Source organism: Trichoderma camerunense (genome assembly GCF_050948025.1).
Source record: "Trichoderma camerunense strain CBS 138272 chromosome Unknown V8C40scaffold_1, whole genome shotgun sequence".
In the NCBI taxonomy this organism is placed as follows: Eukaryota; Fungi; Ascomycota; class Sordariomycetes; order Hypocreales; family Hypocreaceae; genus Trichoderma; species Trichoderma camerunense.
Genome location: NW_028145369.1, coordinates 620,969 through 643,362, shown reverse-complemented (window position 1 = coordinate 643,362; position 22,394 = coordinate 620,969). Strand labels below are relative to the sequence as shown.

Here is a 22,394-nt window from a genome sequence, read left to right as displayed (position 1 = left end):
GTGCGTATTCTTCTAGCACTTTGTGATGTACAATCCAATAGGCGACGGGTTATAATCCTGAAAGTACCTAAACGAAGTACCTCCGCCGTTTGCATCCGAAATCTCAAACGCAACAGTCTGTCCAGCCGGGCAATCAAATGTAGAAATCACATAGCCATTTCCAGGCGAAACCGTCGTCGTTCCAAAGTCCTGCTTCTTGCCTGGCTGGTTGTTATACGTGGTGCCTTGACTAGCAGGGCCGTTCAGCCAGGCAAAGTCCAGGGCTCCTGAACCAGAAAAGGTAAAGGAAGATGTCTGAAGATCCTTCTGCTGAGGGAAGAGGAACACAAGGCTGCACTTTTTGCCTTTGTCGCCGCTAGGGATGTCAAAGTTGAAGATGGAAGAGACGCTGTCGGAGATCTCGCCGAAGTAGGATGTTCCAGGGGCATTGTCAGGCTTGGTCTTGTCCACAGGAATGATGAGGTGAGGGAACTCATAAGCTCCGTTGAGGTTTGCCGGGCAAGTCTTCGGAGGAGCAGGAGGAGCCGTGGGTTGCGGTGGAGGAGGAGGAGGAGGACATCCAGAGTGGCAGCTATCAGCATAGAGGCTAATCTTGTTGCAGTTGATGCCTTGTCCACCGTTGAGATAGACGTTATACTGGCCACTCTCGCCAGTCTGACACTCCCAGAACTCCGTCTGCCCGTTATACGAGACACGGCCATCGCAGCCAACCTTGAATCCATTGTCTGGAGTCTGATTCTTGTCACATTGGAGGACATGAGTTGGGGCTGTCTCACATCCATTCGTCAGCACGCAAACCACGATTCCGAGACATCTTCAGTGCATATGCATATGCATGTCTCTGATTATAAACACCACCATCGTGGCAAAAGATATTAACTTACGAGTCCACCAGCACCCATTGCCCTTGTCATCCCACAGCTGCGCTCCCTGCAGAGTAAACGTGGTCGAGCTCACACCGCCACCAGCTCGCACCTGGCCAGACGAAATCTCGCCAACAGGACCAGAGATGGCTCCTGATGCCGTGAAGTGTAACTGGCACCCAGAAGTCCGCGCAACGGCAGCTTCAGTAACGGCCGCGCCGAGGCCAAGAGCAAGGAGAGGGTATAACATGGCGAATAGATGGGTTGCTCCTACTTGTGTGAGGTTGAGAGTATGGCGTAGCCTTGTAAGGCAGATGATGCTATTCACAAAGATGAATTGCCGCCTTTGAGAAGAGGTCGACCTGTTTCTTATAGAACAAGATGTCTTCCAAGGGGAAAAGACAAATCTGAGAATGAAGGAAAGAAGCCATCATTATATACACCACGAGAAGAGTCCCATGCCAAGTCCCCATCTACACCCAGCTTTCCGAGATCTCACCAAGCCACCTCCTCCACGATGCCTCTTACCTCACTCATAGCCGGACACACGCACACCAGAAAGAATATTTTACTAAAAGCAGCTTGAAAGATCTCCGGGAACCCACCCATTGACCTCACCACTCTGCTGGAATACGAGAAACGTGCCAACGCACCGCATCATCGTCGTCCGGGATGAGGGGTGTGGGAGAGCAGCCCAGCCAGCCAGGATCCTCTCGCCCCCCAAAAAGAATAGAGAAGCCTAACTTGACCGAAAGATTGCATATACAACTAGGCCAATCCTGGAGGCCGACGACAGAATGGCCTGAGGGCTCGAAGGTGGCAACAATGTCTTACACGTCTGTGACAACACAGCCGCAGAATCCAGGCATGTAAAACATTTCATGTACTTCGTATGCACTATGATAGCAAGCATCAAATCACAAAAGAGAAGACGATGTAGTTTAGACAGCATCACAATGTCGTTATCCAAATGCCCAACATGTACTCCAAGCATCTCCGGATATCACATTGGAGGCAAGGGCAAAGTCCAACATCCAGCACAAAGCCGGCAACTTAACATCCGAGTTACCGAATGCCAACCCTCGGTGTACCAACTAAACACCCTGCCCAAATCGTCACAACCGAAACTTCCACGCATCTTAACAGGCAAATCCCTGGTTGCAAAACCAATTAGGGCCATCACTAACCTCAGCTTCAACCAACCGCCGTCATCCCAGCCAGCTGACCGACGATCCGCTCCAGCTAGCAAAAAAGAGGAGTCGTGTTCTGGTCCGGTTGCACGAGGAGGAATCTTGGGGTAGAAAAAAACTCGTATCTGGGCTCATCCGAGAAAGTCGAACAAGGTTTCGTTCAACCTTGATCTACCTAGCTACGACAGCTCTTGTAGCCGCAAAGCACGGAGTACAAAGCTGTCATGGTAACTCGTGAGCGCTTTGTTGATCAATTGCTCTTCTGCAGTGCGAGACAATGTCAATTCGCACTGCAGGTGGAACAAGAAACCCCCTACATACAGGCAGAAGCTTGGAAGAAATGACCCAAGTGTTGAGACAGGAGAGGTTAAAAACACAGTCACAATGATTCCGTTCAAAATAGTAACACGAATTAATTGGGGGGTATTATTGTATTATTTCAACTGGTCCAGGTCTGATTCATGTCATGTCAGACAATGTAGACCCAGGTCTAAAAGAAGTTCTGTTTGCTTTCCAGTCCATCCGAGCAAAGCCTCGATCATGGTGGATCGACATGTCCCCTGCGGGGTTGCCCCAACTTCGACGGTTCCTTCATGGCAGGTTGCCCATTTGGACGAGAGGGTGTGCTTGTGAATCGGCCGACTTCCCAGAGTGGACCACGATACACAATAGCCACGATAAGCGTCCTCGCAAAGACAGCTAGATGTTGCTTCGGCAGAGCTTGGCACCTCCTAATGACGTCTTTGGGGAGCACATGTCGCCTAAATCCCTGCACACTGGCAGCTACAGCTTTCCCTTTCTGTGCAATCTTCTTCAATTCCACATGGCAGGGCTACTCAAAGCGCATTATGGCCGTAAAAATGATGTGGGATCGAGATTCGTGGCTGGCCAATGCCCATATGATTGGGATATTTGCCAGTCCGGATACCGCGGGTCTTTTTGTGCTGCACTAGGCAGTCTATCCTAAGATGGGTTGATCTTAGCTAACAGCTTGTCTCAGCTGGTGGTGCCTTGACGCCAAGCTAGCATATCTTTCTCTATCAAGCCTCCATGCTGCTTGAAGTGGACATGACAGACACTGAGAGCCGACTTCCAAGGACAGCATGCATACTGAATTGTTCAAGCTTGTTTGAGAGCAGGGCTGCCATTCAATGGTGTGGGTTGTTATAATCCCGCCCCATTGCTTCTTCAGCGTCGCTGTCTCTTGTTGGGTCGGCCAGCCTTGGCTGAGATTTGGGCTACGGGAGCCGCCTCTTGGCCCTCGTCACCGCTTGACTCGCCAATAGACAAAACGTCGTCCGAGTTGCCGTCAGCATCGCTTTGTGCTCCACTAGTGGCACCAAATGAAGGCTTTCTTGACAGAGCTTCATCGGTGCCGCTGCCGAACCCCTCAAAGTCTTCGTTCTCAGATGACTCATCGCCTTCGACTTTGTCTGCAGGGGCATCGACATCGGCTTCAGCGGTATCCAATGTCTCGGAAGCAGGTCGCTTCCGAGGCATCTCACCCAGCCTGCCGCCGCGGCCATTGACTTCGCTGCTGCCTTCTTTGCCCTCTTCACTGGACTTGGGAGCTGGAGTGTACCAGGGGATTCTGCCCCTCATGAAATCATTCAGCATCATCTTTGCCACACCATCCAGGTCAGGCTCTCCTCCGCGAAGAAGACGGCCTGCTTTGCGGGCAAGGACCTCGAGAAGCTCAGTTCCGGTCTCCCATCCCCTGACGTCATACGTCTTTTCCATGTGGTGCTTCTTGACTCGGCTCAGCAGGGCGTCAATGTATTGTTCAGGATGCTCCACCTTCTCAACTCGCACAACGCCTCGTAAGACGAGATCGGTTGGCGTGTCTGTGCCTGAGGGAGGGACAATACCAGGGCAATCGATGAGATAGATGCGCTTCATTAAGCTCACGTATTGCCACACCTTGGTTTCTCCAGGAATTGGCGCCACAGTGCACACCTTCTTCTTTGACAGAGTGTTGATAATGGAAGACTTTCCAGTGTTAGGGCCACCAATCAAGCCGACAGAAATCTGCTTCCTGTCTGTATGAAGAGCAGAAAATTGTCGCAGCAGCTGGATCAGGGATCCCTTGCCAAACGAGTTGTTGATGCTTGCGTGGAATGCAAGTGTTGGGTATTCTTTGGAAAGAACTCGTACCCAAGCAGCCTATTCTCAAGTTAGACGAGAACATTTATAAACAAGGTTTGAAGCACAAAAAAATTGAATCATCAATGGAAAAATGTGTGTGTCATCACTACGAAGCTCCTTTGGATGCCGGTAAAGGCGAGGGAAGGCTTCAACTCATCAGACACACAGCCTTCTCTTGATAGTAACCAAAACGGCACCCATCAGCCTGCAGCCGAAGCTGAGACAGTCGAGATGGCAATGGATCTCCCAATGTTGTAACAGACGGTCCTCCACGGAGAGTATGCGAGGTGTCCTGACAGGATTCATTGGGGGCGCGAAGCCAGGAAGGGGAAACAAGGTTGAAGAGGAAAAGAAAAAGATGGAGCCAATTACTTACACAAACGCTGGTAGGTACCAAGTCACACTTGTTGAGGACAAAGATCAAGTGCTTGTGAGGTGCCTCGTCTTTCAGATACTTCTCAACACTTCGGCATCGAGTTCCGACAGGATCTCTGGCATCGAGCACATGGATGATGACATCTGAGGAGTCGATGACCTTGTAAAGCTCGTTCCAGATACGCTTGCTCTGGCCCTTGTCGAACACAGGCTCGATGGCCATGGTGAGCGCTTTTTCAGTCTCACCGTCATTGCCATAGTTTCCACTCAGGAGCTTGTTATGCTCCATGCGCTCTTCATAGGTATCCATGCTCTTCTCAGTGTCGTCAGCGAGATCAGCCACGGTGCTGACTCCCAGCTTGACACGCTTGCGCTGAGCCTTGGGTCCAAAGACACCAGCAAACGGCGAGGTCTCAATGGTCATCTTGGCCTTGTGCTGCTTGACACCGTTGGTAGTGTCCTTTCCTCCGTCGTGGATAAGGCTCATGGGGAGCTTGTTTGTCTTGAGGAGAACCTGGTAAGGGTCCTTGGCCTTTTCAGCCATGGCCTCACGGAAGGCTGTGAGGGTATCCTGAGAGACAACACGAGTATTGGTAAACCACTTGCGGTTTGGCTCGATTCGGGCACTGGGGATATCTCTTGACTGAAAGCTGGCAGCCTTTGTGATATTCCCGTCCTTGTCTCTCTGGGCCTTGCCATCCTTGTACATGTTCACGAGCTTGACCTTTTTCGCATCGCTTCACGCATCTTTGTTAGCATGCTTCGACACAAAAAAAAAATGTTCATCCAGAGCACAAGCTGCACATACCGATAAAAGTTCTCGCCTTTGACACGCACATTTCCCATGCCATCGCCGGTTTTGCCCTGGCGCGTACGCCGGGCTGCTTCCTTCTTCCCGGTACCCATGGTGAAGTTTTGGGCTTGCTAGCAAGCACAAAGATCTTGGGAAGAAGTAAAGAGAGCAGAAAAAGATTAAAATTGCAGCAGCAGCTTTTCTTATCACCAACTTTTTTTTTTTTTTTTTCCTCGAAGGACCCCACTAACCCACATCTCTGCAGACGGTGGCTGGTCAACTTATTTAAGCAAGACAGGGGTTACACGGAATGTCGGAGCTAGATAATCCGGGTCGTTCAGCGGGTTTGGCAATTTTCTGTAAGTCGATATCACACAACCACCTTTGCGGAAGAGCAACAAGAGCCAATTGCCAGCTCATTTCAGGTCAAGATGTCGCTCCATTCTGCAAGCAACTGCCTTAGGCCAGCAGTTCGGCAATTGTCGTCTGCCTCACGAAGCTTCTCAACAACTCCGGCCATTCTCTCCAACGCCGTCCCGCCTCAATCCCCCTCCTACATCCGACTTCCTTCCCCTCCTCAGTCCCAAACCGATGAAGCCAAACCTCCGCGAGTAAGAGGTTCACTGCCGGTGCCTCGCCAAGTTTTCCCTCGGTCAGAGGGTGACCGCAAAATCCAGCCCGAGTACATCCAGAAGACCGCCCCAAGATCTGCCGACGAGAAAGAGCCTTCAAACGAGTCCCAACGATGGAAGCGGGAAATGGCCGAGACCCGAAGGACCAACTTGGAGCAAGGTCTAAAGGCCCTCTATACACGGCGCGAAAAGAGCGACGCAGCCAGAAATGCCCGTGTCAGCCGTAAATTCAAGGAGCACAACGAGGCTGCTGCCGCGCCAGAACGAGAGGACGACCGACTCACACGAAGCACCGTCCTGGATGCCATTCTGGACACCAAAGTATATCCAGACCCTGAGCGCTTCGCCCGAGCGCAACGCAGCAAGTTCAAGGTCCAGGCCAAGGAAAAGGCCAAATACGAAGCCCGTCGAGATGCCCTAATGGAGCTGTACATCAATGCCTCCAACTTCATCGTCCAGGAGAGCGAGCTCAAGGCCGAGATTGATGAGATTTTCAGCGAGGACTACTTCAGGAAACAAAGCCAATTCTTCCAGCGCTACGGTACAACCGAGAACTCTTGGGGCATCTATGGCAAGCCTCCATCCATTGCCAACATGCTGGAGACCACCACTGGCAAATCAACCAAGCTTATGGACTACTACGAGTCTGAGTATGATCGCTCTGTTAAGCGGCAAAAGAGGATTGCTGAGGAGTTTACGGGAGGTAAAATGGAGTAGCGGCATGGGGCCTTTGTTTTTGTAAAACTGTAGAGTATTATGCGCTCGTACTGCGCACTACATGTATTATATCAGTATCACTCGAAAAAATCATATTCACGCTTCACGAATTCAAGCCACATCAATCAAAAGATTTATCCAACCTCTAAATTTGGGCGACAAGAAATATTGGTGTTTATTCAGACCAACCATATTACTACACCAATGCCCAAAACTATAGCCATAAAATACCACATGAAACAGTGAAGAGGGTCAAATAGATGTGCTCCGTAAACGCCAATTGTGCAAATGCCCAGGGAGTTTGCCCGATATGAGTATGTACATGTCGCAACCTGCACAGAAATGTTTCTTCGAGTTGGGGATGAATTCTAGGTGGCTGGTCTATCGCTTCTCGACGAGCAAGATATGCATCGCAGCATAGGCGAGAACGATGAAAGCGGCAGCGAAAATACCCAGGTTTCGGATATCAGACCAAAGAGCAGCATTTTGAAATCCAAATGAGCTGAGAATGGCCGCTCCGGGAACGGTGATATCGAGACCGTACTTCTTGTCTACCAGGGTGAGCTCTATTACTTCGTTGACGATGAGTGACTCAAAGCCGTAGTGGAAGATGGACAATGTTTGGAGCCACAAAGCACCCTTTGGCGTGGCATCATGATTGAGAAGGAAGCCAGCGAAAAGGAGACTGAACAGCATCACCAAACTACCGATTAAGTTGGCCACGCCACCGTCTTTACAAACGATGCCAATGAACAAGCAAATGGCAGCGGCTGCAAGATTGAACAAGACCAAAACTAGCATAAACTTGAAGAAATGCGCAGCATCAGGTACCAGGCCTGTCATCGGGTAGATAATGGACCCCATGAGGATCGGAGGGATGATTCTTAGAGGAATAATGTCGAACAGAACCTTGGCCGCAAAGTAAGTAGCTGGGGAATAGTAGCCATTGGCTCTTTCACGGGTAAAGAGAAGTCGCTCGCTGGCAAACACATTGAGACTCGTAAGGGTACTGAAGCCAAAGAGAGCCAGGAGGAAGAAGAACAGGCCAAGTCGGTTTTGGAAACCAGGGATGTCATCAGTGAGACCATAGAACAGGTACCCAGAGAATACGGCCAAGATGATGGCAATCGCATAGTGTGTGAGCATGAGCATCGGATTCCGGTACAAGTTCTTCCAGGTTCTTCCAGAGATGATGATGAACTGGCGCAAATAGCCGATTCGAGCGTATCCCTTTCCGACAGCGCTCGTATAAATGTTCGGCCCGTCTGCAGCATATCCATTGGTATTAGATCTAGTTCCGTTTGCAATTTCAGCTTCTGTGATTGCTTGCTGGATATCTTCGCGAATGGAAGTTGCAATGTATGATTTACTGAAAGATCGAGTGATAATGTCGAGATCGGTTCCTGTCAAGGCTGGAGGGGGTAGATCATGAGGGTCTTCCAGTTGGCTAGGCAGGGAGCTTGAAGGGTTGTTCTGCAGCCGATAGCCACTTTGGTTGTCGCCACCTGCATCTGAAGATGCGGCAGTGTCGGTCTGTTTTCTACGTGTGAAGAGCTCCCGTTCTTGTCGTACTTTGACCGAATCGCGACGTCGGTTCTTGGGCCGTAATGATGGTTCAGCGCTCGCTTCGCCGGCACTTACAAGAGAGGCGCTCGCAATAGACTTGACAGCCCGGGTGCTGCTCGGACCAATACTTCCAGCATCAGGAACAATGCCTCCATCATCCAAAGTCTGTGTGCTGCCCGCATGCATGGTAAGATCTACAAGGTAGTCGGCAATATTGAAGCCTGGAGGACATTCGTAGCCAATATCATCAAAATAAGTCTGGCACTGCGCGAAGAGTCCGGAATAGACCAGTTTTCCCTGGGCCAACAAGATGAGTCTGTCGAAAAGGGCAACAATGTTGGAGCGAGGCTGGTGGATAGTGAAGATAACGGTTCGCTTGTAGTTTTTGGCCATGGTGACAAGGCATTCGACAACATTGTAGGCATTGTAGGCATCCAGTCCACTAGTGGGTTCGTCGAGGAAGAGGATAGAGGGGCTGGTGACCAGCTCGCAGGCAATTCCGACACGTCGCTTCTCACCACCGGAGATTCCACGGCCGTTTCCTTCTTCAGAGCCGATCAGGGAGTCTCGAATATGATAGATGCCCAACTCTTTCTCGACTTCAGTAACTCTCTGTTCCTTGGCGGCACGGCCCATATCACGGGGGAGTCTCAGGAGGGCGCTGTTGAGAATAGTCTCATGAACGGTAAGGGTAGGCAGCATGGTGTCCTCTTGATCAACAAATCCAACCACGTTCTTGTACTCGGTATCGCTGACTTTTTCGCCATTGACGTAAAAGTCTCCGCTAACATGACCGCGCTTATTCTTTCGAGCGAGAATATCCAGGAAGGTCGTCTTGCCAGCACCAGAGGATCCCATGATGGCAGTTACTTCACCGGGTTGGCAAATACCTTGGATTCCGGTCAGAATGTTCTTTCCATTGAGGGAGTAAGCGACGTTTTGAAAGTATAGTGCAGCTGGTTTGTGATCCACCATGAGCTTGGTGTTCTCATCATCAGAATCCTCCAAGCGAATCGCTCCATAATGCAATCTGCGGCGGGACAAATACCACGTTGCAATGATGACGGCAGCCAGGAAGAGTGCACAGCCGCCGATCACGCCGGCGATGAGAGGAGTGTTGATTTGCTTGACCGGACGGTGATACCCCGGTACCTCGGTCTCATACAAGCACTCGCCTGCTTGGCAATCCAGGAGGATACTAGAATCTCCGATCAGACTGACAATGAGGTTATCCATTTCAGGCTCTTTAAAAGCACAGTCATGGGCACCGCCGCCCTTTTGCGAACATTCGAATCGGCCAGGGCCTTTGATAGCTTGGTCCAAAAAGTCGGTAAGATCGAGCGAGCCATCTTTACCGCACATCATACGGCCGGGAATACAGCTGCAGCTGATGTGATCGCATTTGTAGGCAGTGGTGTTCTTCGCATCGGAATACTGAGCACCAGACGTGCAATCCGACAAATGGCAGTAAAAGGACTCAACTTGATCGATCCAGACTAGAGAGAGTAGTTAGTATGTAGAGTGAGTAGGAATTGAGAAGAGACGGAACCAACACTGAAAATCGCAAGTCGCATCATCCTCCTTGCAAGTGAACGTTACTTCTGGCTTCTGGCTTCCGAGCAGGTCGCTAATCTTCCTGTTGGTGACTTTGCAGATTTGGTTGTTGTATTTAACAAGCTCGCCATTCTGGTAGCAGACGCCGCCGCTTCCAGTTTCCATGAGAGCATTGCAGGCATTGTTTGATGTGCAGACATTGCAGTTGATACCGGTCCAGCCCTCGTCGCATTCGCAACTCGCGTTTGAGCGCATAGGCCGGTCTCTGCCGCGTCCAAGGGAGCCGCACACTGGAGAAGAGAAGAATCGAATGTTAGCATAACTTGATTGCGCGAATTATTACGGCAGTGCCAGATGCCTTGGTAGCATCAAGCTGACGATGGAGACGTACGTGGTTCGAGACAGTCGTCACCGCCGAAACCGTCGGGACAGTCGCATTTTCCGTTGTACTCGTTGCATCCTGCGTACTGGGCGCAGGTGTGTGCAGGCAGGAGACAGTTGAAGCTAATAGAAGATGCGTCAGCAGCGATGTCGCCGCAATGGAGCGCCGGCTTGCGATGCGTCTCTTACCATGGCGGACAGTCCTTGGGGCGGTCGTCCATAAGCGCGAACTGGGCTCGCAGAAGGTCGACGTTGTAGCTGGTGTTTGCATAGGCGGCTGCCAGCGAGGGCAAGACAGCCACGATGCCCACAAGCAGGCCTCGGCAGCTGAGGGGCGCCATGGCGATGAGCTGCAGAGGTTGCGATGGAGAGGATTCGAGCTGGAGTTGGAGAGGGAAGAAGTAGAAGCCGCACAGGCTGAACTCTCAAGGTTGGAGGCACCAGCCAGCCAGCACCAGGTACGTACCGCGGCTCGGTTCCTGGCGCGAAACAAGGTCGTCATCGAATCCGCCGGTGGTCTGGGGCAACCTTGGAACCCCCAAGTCCCCCAACAACCCCCAACCCCGCCTTGCTGTCTGATTGGTACAGCGGCCGGTCAGCTCTGGACTTGCTGGAACACAGCGCGTTACAAAACACGTGGTGACGATCAGTGTGTGAGAGCTTGTACAGATGCGGCATGCCGACCGTACCTTGCTTGTACTGCAGAGACAGCTGGAAGAGCTCTTTCTTTTTTACGCGTATTTGCAGTGACATGATTCTCAGGCCATGATGAACGGAAACGTGCATATAGGCTGTATTCTCCGCAGTTGCTATTGAAGGCCTTCTGGAGCTATAGTGCTGGGCCACGGATATCGGCTTTTTCTCTTCATTCCCATTTCAAGCTAGGAAACGACGGGTGGCGTCGTTTGTACGACCAGCGTGGCATTGAGACAAAAGTGCCTTTGAGCTCGAGGGCCGATTTTCATTGTTAGTGCTTGGGGCACACAGATGTGATGTCTAGGACCCGAGCCGCTCACCTTGCAATCCTCGGAGAGATCAATAAAAGGTCGAAATCATGGGACAGCCGAAGGAAATATGAGGAGCTTTTCGAACGAAAGAGAGGATCAAACGACTAACAGACTATACAATAGAGAATAAGACCCCCTGGAGCAAGCTACCAATTTCACTAAAATGATTCCGACTTTGAATCAGTATTACACGCATTTGATGCCTCCATGGAAAGAATTCGGCCATTGGAAAAATACTTGATATCTGAGCTATATACCTACCTGGCAATACTACATTCCACTCTTCAATATCATAGTCAAGGTCAAGACAAATGCTCCAAGGAGGGGTGGAGAGCATGCATGGTATATCGTGCGAGGATTTTATCAAGGAGATATACTGCATTATGTTTCGCTTTCTACAGCTCGCATGTGCATTGAATGGCCGCGATCCAACAGCTAGAAAAGATTCCTCAATTCACCTCGGTATGATAAGCTATATCAAACCTTAAAGCAGCCAATATTCATGATTTCTACAATCGTTGTTAATATCCATGGATATAGAAAAGGTGCTTCTCCTTTATAGGTAAAATTAGTTCATCACAGTGCCAATTCACCAGTCTAAGCCATAGTAATATAGTGGTAGTATATCAGTTTGTGGACCAAGCGAAGCACTGACGGCCGAGGTTCGATTCCTCGCTATGGCATCAATTTTTGCCTTTTTTTGCTGCTGCTTGTGATAATGTCTGTGCAGACGAGCTTGTGGGCCCTCGTGTGTAATGAAGCAAGACGTGCGTCATATGAGTGTGGTATCAATCATTCGATATAGTAACATTTATTCCCCGCGATGCTTCACTCGTGATCCAGCCAGTGGATAATGTCAGCTATCACCAGTATAGCTATTGTGATTCCTCTTTAGCCTGGGCTATTCGCTGTCGAATCGCCGTGCTGCTAATCTTTGTCGCAAATCCATTGCTCTGTCTTCCGCTATCTTCCTTCAGGATATCGCTTGGATCGAGCACATCAATCTCAAACACCTCGAGCGGCTTCCACCCTTTCTCCGTTCTCTTATCATTGATAGCCTGTCCGCCGCTCCGTGTCTCCCCTGAAACCACAATTACATCCATAATTTCCTCCGAGATGGTTGGGCCAAAGGGGTCGTGGATGTTCACACAGCGAACCAGCACTGTGCCGTCACGGAATGTAGCGTGAAGCTCATCCGGTGCGGGTGTAGATGTTGGCGGCAATGTGTTTGTGTTTGACGAAGAAGCCGAGTTGAATATAGTAGAGAGAAACTGCAGAACATTGTTTGCGCGCACATCCCAAGGTTGTAACACTTGGGCGTACTTTTTGTTCGTCAGCAGCTCATCTCCTGAAATCCCGACGATGAGAACAGAGTGCTTCCCCGTATGCTTCTCTGGGATGCCCATTAGTAAAGCAGTGGCATGAAGAAGCAGTTTGTGCCCCGCATGAAGATGATCAAAAGTGCCACCCAGACAAACAGTATCGTAGCCATTAGTGAGATCCTCCGGAGCAACAGGCGGGACTTCGCCGGTGGACATGCCAAGGCCACCTTCAACAGCAACTATTTGGCTTTGCAGAAGAGTTTGTTTCCCCTGTGAGTATTCCAAGAAAGCTTTGAGGAGCTCATAGCCTGCCTCGGAACTGGGATGGAATACCGTCTTCCAAGGATGCACCGTCGAGGCAAAGGCGGCCAGATCCAACACGGGCGTGCAATTTGCTTCATATTCCCCATCAAAGTTGCGCTGATACGTCCTGTTTCGCTCATGGTCGACTAATACAACGCGTGGATCGACGCTGTTACTGCCCGGTTCCCCTGATGTGTCAATGTTCTGCTCATCGCAAATGGCCGCGATGAGAGTGTAAATGCGGGCAAGCAGAGACTGCGCAGTCTTCCAATTTATGGACTTGCGCCTTGGCGAGGGCCCAGTAAGAATAGGGCAGGCGACTGCGATGACGAGAACATGATTTGTGCCAGTGCCGGAGTTGGCATTGGAATTGTTGGTACTACTATTGCCGTTGATGCCAGTAGCGGTGATGCGCTTCAGAGCCACCGTTACAGGCGCCCAGTAGGCAGCGGCCAGAGAATGAGGATGCAGAGGGTGAGGAGGGGCTGGTAGTAGGAGCAGCGAAGGCGCGTTGCTGCTTGTTGGAGCCATGATGAGCTCGATTAAAATGATGATGATAATTGAAGGATGAAGTTGAAAGAACGTTGAATGAAAGTGGTGTCATTGAGCATTCGATTGTGACCCGAGGCTAAATGATGGCATCCGTGGGATCAATGTGGGGTTACGTAGGAGTGGTGGTGATGGTACTCGTATGTAGGGGTCTTTCATCCCCACAGTCACATGGCCCAGGAAGATTGAATTCAGATTTCCCCCAAGTATCCGCAAATCATAACTTCGAAAAAATCAAGGCCATCGCTAATATATGCAGCTAGATGGCTGTGGCTTGAATGGTGGTTTTAATAAACTTTGTCACATAAGTGAGAGACTGGAGGTACTCGGGAGACAAAGTACTAAGCACATAGAATACATAACTTACAAAGATGACGATCGAGAACGGCATCAAAGTAACGTGAGCCTCATTTTGATAGATGTGCCCCCTGTTCTGATATCTTCCCTATTGTTTCGTCTTCGCTTTTGAAAAAGCCATGGTATAAGAATGAGCATGGGTTTGGCCTACTTGATTGATCTTTGCATGCTCTTACACGCAGCACTAACACAACGCCTAACCTAGAGCTGGTCGTAACTTATATGGCGCGCTCGACAGTAACAAGAGAAATGGCTTAATTCTGAGGGAAATATTCAAACCCAGATCTTTTCAAGTCTCTTCCATGCGTCAGCTTCTTCATGAAAAATTGCCGCCATGTCATTCTACTGGCTATGCAGCCGGTATCTTCAATCGCACCTCATAAAAGGTGAACCTGCGATCGACATTCTGACTACCGGTCACCAGATAGCCGCTTCATAGTGCAGATGGACTAGCATCAAGTCCGGTTCTAATGCCGGTGTCGATTGGAAGTACCCGATAGGTCGGTTGAAAGTACCCGATAGGCTGTGAACGTGGAGCTTGAAACCAATTGTTGGAGTAAGATCATCAACAAGGCGCGCCTCGCCAAATTCTCCGACAAATCGCCCTCATGAGGTTACACAAATTGAGACATATAAAGTCCCAGTCTTACCCCGCTTGGGCCTAATTCTAAAAGCTATTCTGACCATTGCGGCTAGTATTTGATGAGAGAGACTGAAACAGATCAACCGAGACAAAGCAGAAGTATACTGTAACGTTTTCTGTAAGAGTTTCAGGACCCTTGCATTAGATTCACCCAACATGGTTCGCTTCCAGCATTTTGAGGTTGAGCGGTGGATGGAGGCTTATGAATTTACTCCTGGGGTTCTAAACATTGCTGAGACATGTGTTGAGTCCGTCTCCATCGACCAGCTGGCCCAGCTATCCGGAGACAAGGGTGAGCTTCCCCCACGAACCAGCACTGTGCTCATATACGGGGCCATTCGCGGGTCATCAACGTTGAGGGAAACCATCTCGACTCTCTACGAAGGGGAACAGATAGCGCCCGAGAATGTCGTCATCACTCAGGGCGCTATAGCGGCCAACTTTCTGGCATTCTATAGCTTGATCGAACCCGGAGACCACGTCATCTGCGTGTACCCGACGTATCAGCAGCTCTACTCAGTGCCCGAGAGCCTTGGAGCAGAGGTTTCGCTTTGGCGCTTGAAGCCTGAGCAGGGCTTTGTACCTGACATGGATGAGCTAGAGAAGCTTGCCAAAGCAAACACAAAGGTGTGTACTGTAACACACAGTTGTGTGGCATTCATTTGGTTTTATTAGAGCCATCGTCGCTAACCCCACAACTCAAGATGATTGTCATTAACAACCCCAACAACCCTACCGGGGTGCCCATCCCCAGAGATGTCGTTTATAAAATTGTGGACTTTGCCAAGGCCAGGGGGATCATGATCCTGTCTGATGAGGTCTATCGCCCGTTATTTCACAACAGACTAGAAGACAACGCAGACGTGCCTCCATCGGTGGCAGACTTGGGCTATGATAAAGCCATTGTCACCGGATCTCTGTCCAAAGCATACTCTCTAGGCGGCATCCGAGTGGGCTGGATTGCGTCAGGCGACAAGGCCATTGTCGAGAGACTGGTTGAGGCGCGGCACTACGTGACAATCAGCGTGTCGCAGCTAGACGACCAGGTGGCAAGCTATGCGCTTTCCCCGGCCGTGCGCGGCGCGCTGATGAAGCGGAACATCCAGCAGGCAAAGCACAACGCCGACATGCTCAAGGCGTTTGTGGAGGCGCATTCTTCGGTCTGCTCGTGGGTGGCGCCAACCGCGGGAACGACGGCATTCATCCAGTTCCATGTGGGCGGCAAGCCGGTGGATGATGTCGCCTTTTGCCGCGACGTCCTGGACAAGACCAAAGTGTTTCTGGTGCCCGGATCTCGCTGCTTTGGACACGATCAAGACTTTAAGGGCTATGTTCGAGTCGGCTTTGTTGGATCTACGGCCGTGTTGGAAGAAGCGCTGCAGAAACTTGGGGTTTATGTCCGGGAGCATCTGGGCCAATGAGCGGGAGGCGAGATTTGTCACTGGGTCCCTGGTTCCGCATTAGGCAACATTACATTGGAAGCATGGAATCAGCACAGAGCCTCAGCCACAGACGGCCTTCTATTTTTACCGCCCAGCTGAGTGTCTCGGACCAGTTGGAGGCTGTATGGATGTGGATTAGGTAACATTGGGGATCCGAGTTTTGGACTTTTGGCGGCCCAGTTCCTGACATATGCATGTGCCGTATCGTATTGCAGTTGGGTCAGTCAGCCCTCGGTAATAATCCTTGGTAGTAATTCCATCTGTTGGATTGATGTGTATTCATGTTCAATGCCTAGTAGGGGGGCTGTGATTGAAGACTGTGGGTATTAGCGGAGGCGGACAGACGCACAAGCCGGCGGCCAAAAAGAATCTGCATCAAAAACTGAACTCCAAAAGATGGAATCGAAAAAAAGCTTTTTTCTCTGTGAGGCTGTCGTCGTCATTCTCCTCTGACAACTCAGCGCCCGTTATATCCGCTGGAGCAACAACGCGCGTTTCCCTGCCACACTCGGCGACTCGGCATCGGCATCAGCAGTACAATCCAAATCCCCGTGTGCCGGCAGTCCCCACCGCTTGGGCGCTAATGACGACGCCTGTCAGTGCAGCTTCTCCTGTTTCAGCAGTGCGTCTCATTTCACAGCCACGCCGCATCCGTTCTGTGACAATTTATAACAATGGCCCGGGACCCTGCGAGACATGGCGAGCCTGGTTTGATCTGATTTTTCTACTCTGTTGATTATATTCGAGTGTCTTTTTTCTTGTCTTGGCCGTCTATACCCTGGAGTTTTGTGCGAGACATTCTATTAACATCGCCCTGTGTGTTTTTGTTGGCGTACCTGATCGACATAATACTACCAGAGCCTCACGGCATCAGTTTTTCACATCTTCTTCCTACGGAGACGCGAAGACGACCCGTCCCTAACTCACAAAACCCTACAAGGCCGTCGACACTGTAGTATTGCTACAAAAGTAGATATCTCTACCTACTAGTATTCTTATCCATCCATTGTATATTATCCAGTAGCCTTGCCGCCATGAAGGCCTCACCCCTGGCCGTTGCAGGCGTCGTCCTTGCCTCAGCAGCCCAGGCCCAAGTCGTCCAGTTCGACATTGAGAAGCGTAACGACGCACCGAGACTTCGCAAACGAGACGCGACCATCGACGGCACTCTGTCCAACCAAAAGGTTCAGGGCGGATACTTTATCAACGTCGAGGTTGGCACCCCTGGCCAGAACATCACGCTGCAGCTCGACACAGGCAGTAGTGATGTCTGGGTCCCTGCTTCGACAGCTGCCATCTGCACGCAAACTTCACAAAGAAACCCCGGCTGCACTTTTGGAAGCTGTAAGTTAAAAGGCCTTTCTCTATTTTTTGTATCTACAGCTCACTAATTCCCCCTTTCCCAGTCAACTCCGATGATTCCAGCACCTTTCAGGTTGTTGGAGAAAACTTGTTCGATATCACCTATGTCGATGGCTCCTCGTCCAAAGGCGATTACATTTCGGACACCTTCCGCATCAACGGCAATAACATCCAGAATCTCACCATGGGCCTTGGCCTGGACACATCCATCGCCAACGGCCTGGTGGGAGTGGGATACATCAACGACGAAGCGTCACTCGGCACAACCCGACAGACTTACCCGAACCTTCCCGTTGTCTTGCAGCAGCAGAAGCTCATCAACACCGTAGCCTTTAGTCTGTGGCTCAACGACCTGGATGCCAGCACGGGCTCCATCCTATTTGGCGGCATCGACACCGAAAAGTACCACGGCGATTTGACCAGGATCAACATCATTTCCCCCGACGGCGGCAAGACCTTCACCGAGTTTGCTGTTAACCTGTACCAAGTCCAGGCTTCAAGCCCCAGCGGCACTGACACCCTCAGCACAAGCCAAGAGACCTTGACAGCTGTTCTGGATTCGGGAACCACCCTGACCTATCTGCCGCAAGACATGGCTGAGCAGGCGTGGAACGAAGTTGGAGCTTCTTTCAGTGACGAGCTCGGCATTGCTGTTGTTCCTTGCTCTGTCGGCAACATCAACGGCCACTTCGCCTTTACCTTTGCCGGAGCTGATGGCCCTACAATCAACGTCACCTTGTCTGAGCTCGTTCTCGACCTCTTCAGCGGCGGCCCCCCTCCTCAGTTCTCGTCTGGTCCCAACAAGGGCCAGTCCATCTGCGAGTTTGGCATCCAGAACACCACCGACGCTCCCTACCTGCTTGGAGACACGTTCCTCCGATCTGCATTCGTTACTTACGACCTGGTCAACAACGAGATTGGAATTGCTCCTACCAACTTCAACTCCACCCAGACCAACGTTGTTGCTTTTGCCAGCAGCGGCGCTCCTATCCCATCCTCCACCAGCGCACCGAACCAGAGCAACACTGGCCATTCTTCATCGACACAGTCTGGCATGTCTGCTGCCAGTGGCTTCCATGACGGCGATGATAATGACAACGCTGCTTCCTTGACTGGCGCCTTTTCCGGCCTCGGAATGATTGTTGTCGGTTTGACCATCTGCTACACTCTTCTCGGAAGTGCCGTGTTCGGTGTTGGGTGGCTGTAAATTCTGCACATCCGTCCGAGTTCGTCAGCCCATTACTCATGGGCGTTTATGAATGTTGAATTAAAATGATATTGGGGCGTAATGGTATATAATATGGGATTCTGTTTCTTTTTTTTCTTACTTGTTTTTGCATACAAAGCAAGCATTCACTGGAGTTGAGGCTGGCTTCCGAGACATTCGCTACAAAAGAAGCGTTCAGATACCTAGGTACAATAAGTACATACACATAGACATGTAACTTGAGAGATTCACATAGTCAAAAATCATCATTATCTGTATTCATACACCTGTTCTTTGTGACTATTCGTAAGACCGCCAATAATTGCGCCTATTTCCAATGCACACTGTGGCGGTGGTCCGATTTGCGACCGCACGTGAGAGGTTGAGCCAATTGGAGGGACCCTGACGGACTAAAAAAAAAAAAAAGTTTCAAGCGGCCATTTTAAGCCGATGGCCGATCTCTGAGTGCCTTCAACCCACCTTTGCCCGTGGACAAGCTCGCAATATGAGGGCATTTGGGACTGCCAGATGGCTTAATTGCCATCTGTTTGCGGATGCCCAGAAGGCAACTTCTGGAGCTCGCAATTTCCAGGCTGCCATTCTTCCCTTGGCTTATCAGGGCCAGCTGCGAGCTTTCAGCGGATCTGCCCCGCGGCTCAATGCTGCGCAGGAAGCGTAAGGACCTCCGACCATGTCTTGGATTTCCACTTATGAAGCTCGTGAGCGAGTTGGATGCAAGGTGAAACAATGAAGCTGACATTTGGAAAACGAATAGTTTGAAAAAGGCACAGAATGATGCTGCCAGCCTCACTGCCGAGTCTGTTGCCGCCAACCTTGCTCCCGAAGAGATTCAGCGTCTCTCTTCAGTCCGGAACATCGGTATCGCGGTACGAAACCACCTTTGCTGTTAATGGCGCATATATAAAACTCGAGAATAGAGAAGAAGAGGCAAATAACTAATAAGATATTATCAAACAACAGGCACACATTGACAGTGGCAAAACTACGGTAACGGAACGAGTTCTCTTCTACACTGGTCGAATCAAGGCAATCCACGAGGTCCGAGGCAAAGATGCCGTCGGCGCCAAGATGGACTCTATGGAACTGGAACGAGAAAAGGGTATCACTATTCAGTCTGCGGCTACATTCTGCGACTGGAAGAAAACGGTAAACGGAAAGGATGAAGAGTATCACATCAACTTGATCGACACTCCCGGCCACATTGACTTCACCATCGAGGTCGAGCGTGCTTTGCGCGTGCTCGATGGTGCCGTCATGATTCTCTGCGCTGTCTCCGCTGTTCAGTCTCAAACGATTACGGTCGATCGTCAAATGAAGCGCTACGATGTTCCTAGGATCTCATTCATCAACAAGATGGACCGCATGGGTGCCAACCCTTGGAAGGCCGTCGAACAGATCAACTCCAAGCTCAAGATCCCCGCGGCCGCCATCCAGATCCCCATTGGCGCCGAAGACGAGTTCGAGGGCGTTGTCGACATTATCGAGATGAAGGCCATGTACTTTGAGGGCCCCCGTGGCACCAAGGTCCGAGTTACCGACCAGGTCCCGGCTAATCTGCAAGAGTTTGCCGCCGAGAAGCGACAGTTCTTGATTGAGAAGCTGGCCGACGTTGACGATGAAATTGCCGAGCTGTATCTCGATGAGCAGGAACCCACCAATGCACAGATCAAGGCTGCTATCCGCCGCGCCACCATTGCCCGCAAGTTTACTCCTGTCATGATGGGCTCTGCCCTGGCCGATAAGGGTATTCAGCCCATGCTGGACGCTGTCTGCGACTACCTCCCCAACCCCGGTCAGATCGAAAACACTGCTCTGGACAAGACCAAGGGAGAGGAGACCGTGGCACTGGTCCCCTACAACTCGCTTCCCTTTGTCGGTCTTGCGTTCAAGCTCGAGGAGAACAACTACGGTCAACTTACCTACATCCGTGTCTACCAGGGAACCCTGAGCAAGGGTACCTACCTGTACAACTCCCGAACCGACAAGAAGGTCCGCATTCCCCGCATTGTTCGCATGCACTCCAACGAGATGGAGGATGTCAACGAGGTCGGTGCCGGTGAGATTTGCGCCGTGTTCGGTGTTGACTGTGCTTCTGGCGATACCTTTACCGATGGCGGTCTCCCCTATACCATGTCTTCCATGTTCGTCCCCGATGCCGTCATGTCATTGTCCATCAAGCCGAAGCGCACTGGCGACGCCGACAACTTCAGTAAGGCGATGAACCGATTCCAGCGCGAGGACCCGACCTTCCGTGTCCACGTCGATGCCGAGAGTGAAGAGACCATCATTTCCGGCATGGGTGAATTGCATCTCGAAGTCTACGTCGAGCGCCTCAAGCGAGAGTACAAGACGGAGTGTGTCACCGGCCAGCCCCGTGTCGCCTACCGCGAGACCATCTCTCGCCGTGCCGATTTCGATTACCTCCTCAAGCGACAGAGCGGCGGTCCCGGTGACTTTGCCCGCGTCGCCGGCTACATCGAGCCCAACGACAAGCCAGAGGAGAACCACTACGAGAGTCAGGTCGTCGGCGGCCACATCCCCGACAAGTTCCTGTCCGCCTGTTCCAAGGGTTTCGAGCTTGCTTGCGAAAAGGGCCCCCTGCTGGGCCACCGCGTCATCGGATCCAAGATGATTATCAACGATGGTCAGACCCACGTCACCGATTCCTCCGATTATGCCTTCAACCTGGCTACCCAGATGGCCTTCCGCAAGGCCTTCCCCGAAGCCGGCGGCCAGGTCCTCGAGCCGCTGATGAAGACGACCATTACCGCCCCGAACGAGTTCCAGGGAAACATCCTCATGTTGATGAACAAGCGCAACGCCACCATCCACGACACGGAGATTGGCAGCGAGGACTTTACGCTCATCTGTGACTGCAGCTTGAACGCCATGTTTGGCTTCAGCTCGCAGCTGCGTGCGGCGACTCAGGGCAAGGGTGAATTCAGCATGGAGTTTAGCCACTATGCCCCTGCTCCTCCTCACTTGCAGTAAGTTTTATCCCTACCCTCTTTTCACTTCACTCTCTTGCCAAATTTTATCAAGATGAGGCATCGCTGTTGTTTCATACCGTTATGGTGACTAATACCGTTTATAGAAAGGAGCTGGTCGCCAAGTACGAGGCCGAGCTCGAAGCCAAGCGAACCAAATAAAAAGGCTCGCGGATACCTAGCTGATGAAAGAACGCAGGCACCCCCGGACAAGAGTGATATCATAAAAAGCTTACTGACGGGGGCGGGCTGCCTTGTACGAATACCCCTGTGAAACAACTGTCTTGTGTACATGTATGGAGTGCGGGAAGAGAGAAACATGCGATGTGACTGGTCCAATACGATTTCTAGAAAGCGAAAGAAGCCTTTCACGTGCCCAATGAAGAGAGAATAAAAAAAGGGTTCAGGGATATAAAAAAGCAAAAAGTCACTGGGACTAGCAGGATTAGATAGATGCAAGATGGATAGAACTTTGGTCAATGCATGTATGTACGAGTACACATTAAAACACAAATGAACTTGACTCTCTCCCTCAGACAAACATGCAAGCAAAAGCAGTGAGGTTGCCTTCATTTCGTGTAAGCCATCTCGACATCAGGGCAGCGAAACAAGATCCATCATCTCATATAACCAAGGAACGTCATCTCATATGACCAAGGAACGCCTCGGTATGCCAGGCCCAGCCCAACCTTGCCAAAACAAAAACTGGCTATACCGGACCGGGGGCGGCTGGGGGGACGAAAAGAGATGTGGAAACCACCTGCGTTTTCGTATTTGGCCCCCAGAAAGCGAGCCGAGAAAAGTGCTCCATCTCGCGTGTTGCCGGGGCTACATCCCATAAGCATCTAAATTGTTAGTCTGGCACTTTTCTAGATGCGCAAGATAACTTGATGATTATCGGTACCATGCTAACAATTCAAATGCCTGTATTGTGTACTGTTTTATTCGCTTGTCTGGACAAGGCACAGGATCCCCTCG

At 51.0% G+C, this 22,394-nt stretch overlaps 8 protein-coding genes and 1 non-coding gene across 9 annotated transcripts; 5 read left to right on the top strand and 4 right to left on the bottom strand.

The window, feature by feature from the left end:
• Positions 1–12: 12 nt before the first annotated feature.
• V8C40DRAFT_279075 (ubiquitin 3 binding protein But2 C-terminal domain-containing protein) lies at positions 13–1,428 on the bottom strand (the record flags this gene model as incomplete). The annotated part of the gene is made up of 2 exons (XM_083221159.1): positions 885–1,428; positions 13–767 (listed from the first exon to the last, which is right to left on the bottom strand). Exons 1-2 carry the CDS (start codon positions 1,111–1,113, stop codon positions 13–15), a joined length of 984 nt encoding a protein of 327 aa, XP_083078785.1. The 5' UTR covers positions 1,114–1,428.
• A 1,695-nt stretch (positions 1,429–3,123) lies between these two features.
• V8C40DRAFT_4320 (protein NOG2) lies at positions 3,124–5,609 on the bottom strand. The gene is made up of 3 exons (XM_083222968.1): positions 5,382–5,609; positions 4,575–5,310; positions 3,124–4,216 (listed from the first exon to the last, which is right to left on the bottom strand). Exons 1-3 carry the CDS (start codon positions 5,477–5,479, stop codon positions 3,242–3,244), a joined length of 1,809 nt encoding a protein of 602 aa, XP_083078784.1. The 5' UTR covers positions 5,480–5,609; the 3' UTR covers positions 3,124–3,241.
• A 128-nt stretch (positions 5,610–5,737) lies between these two features.
• On the top strand, positions 5,738–6,857 carry V8C40DRAFT_229236 (uncharacterized protein). Its single transcript, XM_083212439.1, has one exon. The coding sequence runs from the start codon at positions 5,798–5,800 to the stop codon at positions 6,713–6,715; it is 918 nt and encodes a 305-aa protein (XP_083078783.1). The 5' UTR covers positions 5,738–5,797; the 3' UTR covers positions 6,716–6,857.
• Positions 6,779–10,601, bottom strand: V8C40DRAFT_229235 (ATP-binding cassette subfamily G protein). The gene is made up of 4 exons (XM_083212438.1): positions 10,406–10,601; positions 10,227–10,339; positions 9,835–10,125; positions 6,779–9,777 (listed from the first exon to the last, which is right to left on the bottom strand). The coding sequence occupies exons 1-4, from the start codon at positions 10,555–10,557 to the stop codon at positions 7,097–7,099; spliced, it is 3,237 nt and encodes a 1,078-aa protein (XP_083078782.1). The 5' UTR covers positions 10,558–10,601; the 3' UTR covers positions 6,779–7,096.
• Positions 10,602–11,824: 1,223 nt separating this feature from the next.
• Positions 11,825–11,906, top strand: V8C40DRAFT_t25. Its single transcript has one exon. It is a non-coding gene; the product is annotated as a tRNA-His (tRNA).
• On the bottom strand, positions 11,861–13,482 carry V8C40DRAFT_229231 (Nucleotidylyl transferase). The gene has a single exon (XM_083212437.1). It carries the CDS (start codon positions 13,377–13,379, stop codon positions 12,099–12,101), a length of 1,281 nt encoding a protein of 426 aa, XP_083078781.1. The 5' UTR covers positions 13,380–13,482; the 3' UTR covers positions 11,861–12,098.
• Positions 13,483–13,938: 456 nt separating this feature from the next.
• V8C40DRAFT_229229 (pyridoxal phosphate-dependent transferase) lies at positions 13,939–16,221 on the top strand. The gene is made up of 4 exons (XM_083212436.1): positions 13,939–14,114; positions 14,179–14,254; positions 14,451–15,024; positions 15,102–16,221. Exons 3-4 carry the CDS (start codon positions 14,554–14,556, stop codon positions 15,816–15,818), a joined length of 1,188 nt encoding a protein of 395 aa, XP_083078780.1. The 5' UTR covers positions 13,939–14,114; positions 14,179–14,254; positions 14,451–14,553; the 3' UTR covers positions 15,819–16,221.
• A 269-nt stretch (positions 16,222–16,490) lies between these two features.
• On the top strand, positions 16,491–18,702 carry V8C40DRAFT_4281 (aspartic peptidase domain-containing protein). The gene is made up of 2 exons (XM_083222966.1): positions 16,491–17,183; positions 17,246–18,702. Exons 1-2 carry the CDS (start codon positions 16,874–16,876, stop codon positions 18,406–18,408), a joined length of 1,473 nt encoding a protein of 490 aa, XP_083078779.1. The 5' UTR covers positions 16,491–16,873; the 3' UTR covers positions 18,409–18,702.
• A 145-nt stretch (positions 18,703–18,847) lies between these two features.
• On the top strand, positions 18,848–21,957 carry V8C40DRAFT_229221 (elongation factor G). Its single transcript, XM_083212435.1, has 4 exons — positions 18,848–19,083; positions 19,184–19,295; positions 19,390–21,416; positions 21,524–21,957. The coding sequence occupies exons 1-4, from the start codon at positions 18,914–18,916 to the stop codon at positions 21,576–21,578; spliced, it is 2,364 nt and encodes a 787-aa protein (XP_083078778.1). The 5' UTR covers positions 18,848–18,913; the 3' UTR covers positions 21,579–21,957.
• Positions 21,958–22,394: the final 437 nt, after the last annotated feature.

What these genes read in the sequence shown, in the direction of transcription:
- V8C40DRAFT_229236 (XM_083212439.1), top strand. Translation starts at nt 5,798, where the DNA reads ATGTCGCTCCATTCTGCAAGCAACTGCCTTAGGCCAGCAGTTCGGCAA.
- V8C40DRAFT_229221 (XM_083212435.1), top strand. Translation starts at nt 18,914, where the DNA reads ATGAGGGCATTTGGGACTGCCAGATGGCTTAATTGCCATCTGTTTGCG. An exon ending in CTCAATGCTGCGCAGGAAGC is followed by an intron (nt 19,084 to 19,183) that starts GTAAGGACCTCC and finishes GAAAACGAATAG; the next exon opens with TTTGAAAAAGGCACAGAATG. An exon ending in TCCGGAACATCGGTATCGCG is followed by an intron (nt 19,296 to 19,389) that starts GTACGAAACCAC and finishes ATCAAACAACAG; the next exon opens with GCACACATTGACAGTGGCAA.
- V8C40DRAFT_229235 (XM_083212438.1), bottom strand. Translation starts at nt 10,557, where the DNA reads ATGGCGCCCCTCAGCTGCCGAGGCCTGCTTGTGGGCATCGTGGCTGTC. An exon ending in CCCAAGGACTGTCCGCCATG is followed by an intron (nt 10,340 to 10,405) that starts GTAAGAGACGCA and finishes ATCTTCTATTAG; the next exon opens with CTTCAACTGTCTCCTGCCTG. An exon ending in TGCGACTTGCGATTTTCAGT is followed by an intron (nt 9,778 to 9,834) that starts GTTGGTTCCGTC and finishes TACTCTCTCTAG; the next exon opens with TCTGGATCGATCAAGTTGAG.
- V8C40DRAFT_4281 (XM_083222966.1), top strand. Translation starts at nt 16,874, where the DNA reads ATGAAGGCCTCACCCCTGGCCGTTGCAGGCGTCGTCCTTGCCTCAGCA. An exon ending in CGGCTGCACTTTTGGAAGCT is followed by an intron (nt 17,184 to 17,245) that starts GTAAGTTAAAAG and finishes CCCCTTTCCCAG; the next exon opens with TCAACTCCGATGATTCCAGC.
- V8C40DRAFT_229231 (XM_083212437.1), bottom strand. Translation starts at nt 13,379, where the DNA reads ATGGCTCCAACAAGCAGCAACGCGCCTTCGCTGCTCCTACTACCAGCC.
- V8C40DRAFT_229229 (XM_083212436.1), top strand. Translation starts at nt 14,554, where the DNA reads ATGGTTCGCTTCCAGCATTTTGAGGTTGAGCGGTGGATGGAGGCTTAT. An exon ending in TTGCCAAAGCAAACACAAAG is followed by an intron (nt 15,025 to 15,101) that starts GTGTGTACTGTA and finishes CCACAACTCAAG; the next exon opens with ATGATTGTCATTAACAACCC.
- V8C40DRAFT_4320 (XM_083222968.1), bottom strand. Translation starts at nt 5,479, where the DNA reads ATGGGTACCGGGAAGAAGGAAGCAGCCCGGCGTACGCGCCAGGGCAAA. An exon ending in AAAGGCGAGAACTTTTATCG is followed by an intron (nt 5,311 to 5,381) that starts GTATGTGCAGCT and finishes AGATGCGTGAAG; the next exon opens with CGATGCGAAAAAGGTCAAGC. An exon ending in TGGTACCTACCAGCGTTTGT is followed by an intron (nt 4,217 to 4,574) that starts GTAAGTAATTGG and finishes ACTTGAGAATAG; the next exon opens with GCTGCTTGGGTACGAGTTCT.